An 8,959-nucleotide genomic window follows, 5' to 3' on the forward strand; every position below is an offset into this window, starting at 1 on the left:
TCACAGGTATGCCAAGGCTCTGGCAGGGAGCTCTCCTTTGCATCTTGCCTTGCCTGTATAATGACGGAATTATAATTTTCCTGTCACTTTGATTTGACTTACGCAGATTTCAGAGCCATCTTAATTATATCCTTATTGTCAACAGTGACTGGTTTCACGTGAAAATTTTCCCTTGTGGGACCTGGCAGTTTACCCCAAATAATGATTCTGATAGCGATGATAATAAAATGCGAAAATAATAAATGCCCACAAACCCCCACAGCTATGAATGCATTTAGTTTTCTTTGCAGAAACATGTTGAAACAAAATAAACGTGCAAGTTGCAAAGTATCATTTTCCATGACATAAACAGTGCATTTGCACGTTAGAGTCAGTCACTTCGCTTTCGTTAGACTTTCATTCTTGTCCTGAGTCTAAGGCCATGTAGGCACCCTTTCAAAACTGCATCCTTTCTTTACACAAAACCAGCAATGGGAAACATATTGTCTCACGGCAACACTGCTTACACATTTGAGTTTTAAAGAGAAAGCAGCTTCTTTACTCATCTCATTTTCTTCATATTTGGCACTTGGATGCGGGGCATTTTGCAAAATAACTGAGAGCTGAAATGAAAAAGCGGCATGCTCTCCCCCCACTCCCTCAGTTTGGACTTGGCTTTGGAACATTTACTCAGGTGCGAGCCTTTTGTGTGGCTTTTCAATAACTCTGGCTGCTCATGTCACTTAGTGCGGTATACGAGATACTTTGCCATAGGTGGAGTTAATAGATGAATTAATAATCCAAAGCACCCGTGAGCAGAGAAACAAATGGGGTGTGTGATGGATGCTGCTTTCTTCCACAGGACAGGAATTTGATGTGAGAGCCAAGTGTGTTATCAATGCCACGGGACCTTTCACAGACGCCGTGCGCCAAATGGATGATAAGGACGCCGCAACTATCTGCCAGCCGAGTGCTGGGGTCCATATTGTGATGCCTGGTTACTACAGGTACTGGATTCCCACTCTGTGATTGTCGCCAGAGAATGAAGGGCACAGGCATTGTCTATATTTAGTCTTTTAGCTCACCTTTCTTAATAACCAATGAGGAGAAATATGTCTAATCTCTATGTTGTACACCAGAAACTAATGTAATATTGTATGCCAACTAAAAAAAAAGAGGAGAAATAAGTAAAGGAATTCATCCAGAAGACAAAATACAATTTCTTAGTTTTAATGGTAATACTCTTTCTACGAGCTAATGATTTGGGATCCATTTGTGTACTTTCATTAGTGTAGTCATCTTCAGAGATTAAGCCTTAGTGTTTCAGAATTTTCACTAAAACATTAAAATTTAATTTTGCAAAAATTTTCATAAAGGACTTTAATATCAGAGAGGAAGGAAGAGGGAGAGAGAGATAGAAACATCCATGATGAGAGAGAATCATTGATCGGCTGCTTCTTGCAAGTCCCCCACTGGGGATCGAGCCCATAACCCGGGCATGTGCCCTTGACTGGAATTGAACCTGGGCCCTTTCAGTTCACAGGCCGACACTCTATGCATTGACCCAAACCAGTTAGGGCTCATAAAGGACTTTTTAATTAAAAAGTTAATTATAAAACACCCAAATTTACTTATGAAGAATTTGAAAATAAGGACCACTCAGGTATTTTTATGTTTAAAACTTCTGAAATTATTTTAAAAAATATTATAGCAAGTAAAAATCAGGTATAATTTCTAATTCATCATAATAACACAGATAGTCAGAAACAGAGAAATGGTTAGGGATAGAGATGAAATAAAAACATCTATTGCCCTGGCTGGTTAGAGTGTCCATTCACATACTGAGAGGTCGCAGGCTTAATTCCCAGTTAAGGGCACCTACCTGGGTTGTAGGTTTGATCCCAACCCTGGTTGTGCAGGAAACAACCAATTGATAATGCCTCGCATCTCTCTTTCTCTCTTGCCCTCCAACCCCCGCCCTCTCTTCTATTCTTTCTAAAATCAATGGAAAAAATATCCTCAGGTGAGGATTAAAAAAATCATTTTCATTTTACTTTGGGAGAAATAAATATCCCCATGTTTAGTTAGCACTTTGACCTGCAACTACTACACAACCTGCTGGAAACCTTGGAGGCATGGTCGACAGCCCAGCTCCCTTCCAGCTCCATTGCAGATGAGCCTCTTGCTTGGGAATACAACTTGGATTAAGAGTTTATTCCTTCTTAAGGCACGGACCTTGAGCAGCTGTAATACTGGCAATCCAGAAGAAAGTTTTGCTCTCCATATCAAGTCATTCTCTTGGGTAGGGTGAAGAGATCTCAGATGGAAACATCTCCCTGGGTTCATCAACCAATCACACTAGCAATTATATAACTCAAGGCTTTAACTAGGTCCTCAGGGATCCAGTGGTCGGCGAACTGTGGCTCGGCAAACTGCGGCTCGTGGGCCACATGCGGCTCTTTGGCCCCTTGAGTGTGGCTCTTCCACAAAATACCGACTTCTGCACATGGGCCACGAAGTTTCAATCGCACTGTACGTGCGCACCCGCATGTGGTATTTTGTGGAAGAGCCACATTCAAGGGGCCAAAGAGCCACATGTGACTCGCGAGTCATGGTTTACCAACCACGGATGGGGGCTGCCCTATAAACAGCCTGATCATAACTGAATACCTAACATTTCAACTAGAACCTGCTCAGTTTGAAAATGCAGTGAGCTCATTAGCCACTGACTCCTTGTGTATAGGCTACTAAATGGAGAGCAAGGACTATGCATAAGCCTATCTTGTTGGGTTGTTTTCAGAGTATCTTTATGGCATTTATTAAGCTTGTCATGACCCTAACATTCCATGCGTGGAGTTCTCTTGGGCCATGGTAACAACTTTTTAAAAATTATTTTAATGCCAGAAAACCCAACACACAGAAATCATTTCTTTTTAAAGGTACTTTTTAGTTCACTTAAGAAATCTGGAATTTTCGTCAGAGTTGTGGCTATGCTCTTATGAAAGCAGCAACAATACACGGAATGGCTGAAATGCATGGAAAGCATCTCCTCCTTATAGCCTAAAGGTTTTTTACCACTGACAAGAGGTCAGTTTTTTTTCCTATAAGTGTCTGCATGCTGTTATCTCTACCACTGATTGCTACTAATTAATAAATTGATTTCAGTTTAAATACAGGTACTAGTACTTCAGGAGGGCAATAGTCTGCATGAGAAAATTGTTCATTACATTTAATCCTACACACACACACACAAATTAGCAGGAAGCTTTTTTGCTCCTGATGTCAAGTGAATCATACATATGGAAAAAGACCTATGCTTCACTCTGTTATAGTTGATATCCATAGTTGATATCCATTTTCAGACTTTAGTGTAACGGTGCAGAATTAATTCTTTATAAGAAAACAAACTTTTCCCTAAGGGAGAGCATGAATTAGGTAATTTAGAACTAATGAAAGCTATTTCCAAATGGATTCTTAAATTTTTATACCAGACATTAATAGCTTTGTCTTCCCTCTGTGCTTGTTAATTTTATGTTTGACACATATGTCTTCACTTAAGCAGTTGATTCTCTACAGGTTCCAGTTACGTGTGTTGGTAACCATCACCTTCACCCTTTAAACTGCTTTTATTGCATTGGAAGGTTTTAAAGGATTCAGTAGTTATGCTTTTCTAACAGCATTTCATGTCTAGGTTGCTGTATATTATAATTTTATGCTGAAGTTGATGAGGTTTATTGAGTTATATAGGCGTATTGCATGATATCCAGCCCATAAAGATGGCCATGTATAAGATATGCCAATATATAATTTGTTGGAATCTGGAATTTATCTTTTTGTTTCAATATAGTACTACTTATAACATTGAAAACTTGAACTCTGAATGAGTTAAATTTCCAATCCCAAAGTGACTGATTTAATGTAAGGGCATATTAACCCAGGATCAAACTAGGTGCTTACAAAACACACACTTAACTAATTTCTTTTAAGATTTTAAGAGAATCTTATAATAAAGAAAAAAATAGTCATACAGAGATTGAAAATACTCCAGACTTATAGTTTTCAATATATAAAAATGAAAGTAAACATATTTTCTTTAAGTAACCCTGAGTAAAGATGAAATCTTAGTTGAAGTTTTAAATGACTGACATACTTCTGTGGTGCTTTTTGCATGTGCTAAGTGGGGACTGTGGCCCTCTCTCTCCTGTGTCTTTCAAGTAGGTTGTAGACAGTGATTTCTTTCTCCAAAGGCTGTATAGACATAGCAGGCATATCATGAGGCTGATGGGTTTTGCAAAGAAAGATTAGTATTCCTTGTGGTTTAAAGAAAGTGCATTAGCTAAGCTTACTGTGGATTTCCTTTTCATAAGACTTTTTTTTAAAATGATTTTAGAGAGAACAAGAGAATGGGAGAGAGACAGAAAGAGAGAGAGAGAGAGAGAGAGAGAGAGAGAGAGAGAGAGAGAGAGAGATGACATGTGAGAAACATTGATTGGTTGCTTCCTGCATGAGCCCTGACTGGGGATCAAACCCAAAACCTGGGTGTATGCCCTGAGTGGGAATAGAACCCACCACCTTTCAGTGTACAGGACGATGTGCTAACCAACTGAACAACACTGACCAGGGCAAAACAATATTTTATTTTTATTTTAGGAGTTGTTATTGTCTAATCTTTATGTATGTGAATCAATTGGGATTAAAAAAATTTTAAAGGGAATGATAAACATGAAAGGTTGACTATATGCCCTTTTAAGTTTGTGGGTATGAGAGAGATTTCTTAAAAATTTATTTAAACCAAATAGAAATGTGTTTCCTATTTCAGAAGTTGCATTAATAGAGGCTGAAAATAGCTCCCGGTAAATACTGTTAACCCTGGCTTGCTTTGAGAATTCAGTCAAATAGAAACAGCCTTCTGAAGATTTGTTGTGTCCTATTTGAATAAAATACTTTCAGATCCTTCCACTCCTTTAACAACTTCTCCAAATGTCTTTGAATGGTTAATGAATACATTCAAATAATAGTTTCTAGTGATTTAATAACACTATTGGATGGGGTTTTGTTAATTTTTTTTATAGTTGCCTATCCTTTCAAGTGTGTTTTCTAATTTGGTTTTAGAATATAAGCACATGTTAGTGAAAATTCTTGATTAATATTTTGGAAGATTTTATGTAATCTGTCAGAAGAGGCATCCTTGAACTTCGATTTCATACCATGATGCACTAGTGCCTTCTCTCTGTGTAAAGATTTTCATCACGTTTCCTTTTTGGCCTTATCCTAGTCCATTATTATTTTAGTAGTAGAAAACTGAGCCCCTTTATTATGGCTGTACTGCTTGAGATTTCTCATATTTGGTCAAGTGGTACAAGGTCATGTAGGTCAGTGGTTCTCAACCTGTGGGTCGCGACCCCTTTGGGGGTCGAACGGCCCTTTCACAGGGGTCGCCTAAGACCATCGTAAAACACACATATATAATTACACATTGTTTTTGTGATTAATCACTATGCTTTAATTATGTTCAATTTGTAACAATGAAATTGGGGGTCACCACAATATGAGGAACTGTATTAAAGGGTCGCAGCATTAGAAAGGTTGAGAACCACTGATCTAGGTAAAAAGAAGAACTTTTTGATTACATTTTAGTTTCTAGAAAGTGGATCCTTCACTTTTCTCATGTGCTTCTGAGACCTTCTACTAAAAGATGTGCCAAATGTCAAATGTCCCAGGAAAATACTTTTCATAGACTTTAAAAAAAAGTTGAAGAGCTATCTTTAATTGACCATCATAAAAGAAATTATAGACATTTATCTCGCTGACATTATCTCATGTGAATTGTCCAAGGAATATAAAATCCCAAACAATTGTAACTTGAAGTCCATTTTCATAATTAACCTTGCATTTCTGAGATGGGAAGGGATGGTTCTACTGTGGAATGTTAGCATTATCACACTTGCTCCATTACTTTTTGTTACCAAAGTGTGTTTTTTTTTTAATTTTTAAATTTATTTTTTATCCTCACCAGAGAATGTTTTTAATTGATTTTTACAGAGAAAGGGGGAGGGATGGGAGTAGGGAGAGAGAGAAAGAGAGAGAGAGAGAGAGAGAGAGAGATTGATTGGTTGCTTTCCATATATGTACTGACTGGGGATTGAACCCACAACTTAGGTGTGTGCCCTGGATGGGAATTTAACCTGCAACCTTTTAGTGTATAGGACGATGTTCCACAGAACTGACACACAGCCTGGGCCAATTTTGTTTTTAAAGGAATTTTTAGGTTAATTTAGTGGCGGTAAAAATGATAGCTCATGTTGTTCTTGTTTGTTTATATGAGATGTGATGAATAAAATAGGTTGTAGATTAAGATTAAATTTTTACTAATTTCAAAAATAAAAAAAATGTTCCTTTTATCTCAGCCCAGAGAGCATGGGACTTCTTGACCCAGCGACCAGTGATGGGCGAGTTATTTTCTTCTTACCGTGGCAAAAGATGACTATAGCTGGCACTACCGACACTCCAACTGATATTACACACCATCCTATTCCTTCGGAAGAAGACATCAACTTCATTTTGAACGAAGTGCGTAATTACCTGAGTCATGATGTTGAAGGTAATGTATCCTATTCCCTTAAGCTTGTGTTCTCTCTTTTATAAACATCTCCCAAACCATTCCAGCTCTCCAGGTAACTGCCATGTCTGCAGTCTGACTCATCTTTACACCTGCCTGCTCCAATTCCTTCCTCTTACAGGAAATTTATGAGGACCAAATTTTAACACTGTGGGGAGAGGTTGCCTTTCTTTTCCTTCTATTTTCTACATCCACATGCATTTACACAGTCCTTTTCTGGTACTTTTTAGTGGCACAATTGGAGTGCTGCACATGAGCTCTAAACATACATGTTATTTGAGAACAGTACGAAATATTTGTACTATTTAAATTCTAGAGCTTGGGAAGGTCTGATTTACAAATACAGGATATTCATAGGAAATAACTAGAGAAATGAGAGCATAGAGGTATATTCTAAGAAACTTCGTGAGCTGTTACCATGTAGAAAGTAGAGTTTTGACTGTGGATTTAGCTGAGAAGGGTATGTTTGCTTGAATTGAAAATGTCAAAGTTTACTTAATTCCAAAGCTAACCTGGGCATACTTTTATTTAACTTGGATGTCATAACATTTTCTCCAATGAACATATATAGTGATGTTTTAAAAATCCTGGCTAATTTCAGAAGTTTCCAAATGTTATCCTCTGAAATTTCCTCTGTCAGTTAACAGCCTCCCCATCCATCTAGTCACTCAAGCTGGAAATGGCCTGCTTGTCTTTGGTGATTCTTCTCTTCCATATCCATTCTGGTTTCTATCAGTGCTCACTCCTTACACCCCCTAAGTATTACACCTCCTTTCACTTTATTGCCCTGGTTCGCCCCCGTCATTTCTCATTTGAACAGTGACATTGGCCCCCTAGCTGGCTTCTATTTGTCAGGTCTCTGTCCCCACCCAGTCTGATTTTCCCACCAGAACTGTCTTTCCAAAACACAATTCCAATCGTCACTTCCCTGCACTAAAATATCCCTTGGCTGTCTCCCCATTGGAAAAGTTCTAAACTATCTCCCATGGGGTCCAAGGCTTTTCACAATTAGTCTTTGCAGGTTTATATTCAACTGTACTACCTCTGTGCATTCTGTGGTCTAATCCTTGTATTACCATAGATATCATCAGGTCATACACTTTTATGTCTCCTCCTGGTTTAGACTGAAGGCTCGCTCGGGATGCCTTGCTCCCGACTTTTCATCTTGGCTTTTTACCTGGATTCCCATAAAATGCTGGCCTAGTATATCACATTATATTATAGGTAGCACTCAGAGATGTATTTTCACTTTGAGCTCCTTGAGGTTAAGGGTTTTTTACTCAGGTACAAAGCTTGCTGTCTCTCTGGTATGCCACTCATGACTGTTTTGAATTAAAATGAATTAGTAATAGGTGTTTTCAAGGTTTTTGATGCATTAGCAGCTTGGACATCATTCTGTATGAAGGTAGAAGGTTTAAGATTTTTGAAAAATAGTCTTCATTTATATCAGTACTCTTCTATAATGAGGGCTTCCGTGGAGGACATGCAAAGAAAATTTTTGTCTTGATGTGACTCACTGGCATGTATTGATCCTTTTTTCCTAGAGAATTTTGTTCATTGTGGGATCACATATCTATAAACAAACCACTTTAAAAAATGGTTCAGGCCACTCTCCTAGTTTAATTGATTGATCCATATTTTACAATTTTAGTTTCTTCTAATTTCAAGTAATGGTTTTTTTTGAGTAGAGTCTCCTTGGATATCTGTAGTAATAGTATAAATATATTGAATATATGTGATTGAAATCTATCTCGCTAATACTTAGGCTCACACACAGTTATTAGGGATATAATTATGATTTGTTTTATATCCATATTTAAATAATCAAGGTGCTTTGCAATTTTACCTTGATACCTTTTGCAAGGGAGGAGCTTCCTCTGAGTATGATTATATTTTAATACATTGATTATTGTTACTGAACTACGCTTCATTCAAATTTACGTAAAAAGGAGGTTTATATCTCAGCTTTACAAGCAGGAAGTTTGATTGTTGGAGCAAGAAATAAAATTAATTCAGGAGCAGAGAGCTCTATGTTGACAGTTTCCAAATTCTTAAAGTTCAAATGCAGTAATGACGAGAAATCTAACTGCTTACATGTGCTGGGAGGCTGGATGTGCAGGAAACAGATCTGGTTCCAAGAGGCCGTCATGCGTATCCCCGTAGGTGGGGATTTCCACAGTGACATAACTCTGGGCTGCAGCAGAGACTGACCCTGCTCCTTGCTCTTTCATTTTGCCTATTAACAAATGGAAGACGTTTGCAATACCTGCTGGGAACTGGTGGATCTGTAAAGCTTGTTTCAGCTCACATGCCTTTTGGTAATCAGGGAATTGGTGAAACTAACAAATAGTTTTTGTCAAT

At 38.0% G+C, this 8,959-nt stretch overlaps 1 protein-coding gene across 1 annotated transcript in view; it reads left to right on the forward strand.

Annotated features, from left to right (window-relative positions):
- The window catches only part of GPD2 (glycerol-3-phosphate dehydrogenase 2), a 100,557-nt gene that overhangs the window by 69,007 nt on the left and 22,591 nt on the right, over positions 1-8,959 (forward strand). The window contains exons 6-7 of the mRNA XM_015566301.1: positions 830-986; positions 6,387-6,580. Of these exons, the coding sequence (XP_015421787.1) occupies positions 830-986; positions 6,387-6,580 (351 nt within the window). The remainder of the gene's footprint in view (positions 1-829; positions 987-6,386; positions 6,581-8,959) is intronic.

The sequence above is a fragment of the Myotis davidii genome, unplaced genomic scaffold (assembly GCF_000327345.1).
Source record: "Myotis davidii unplaced genomic scaffold, ASM32734v1 scaffold433, whole genome shotgun sequence".
Taxonomy (NCBI): domain Eukaryota; kingdom Metazoa; phylum Chordata; class Mammalia; order Chiroptera; family Vespertilionidae; genus Myotis; species Myotis davidii.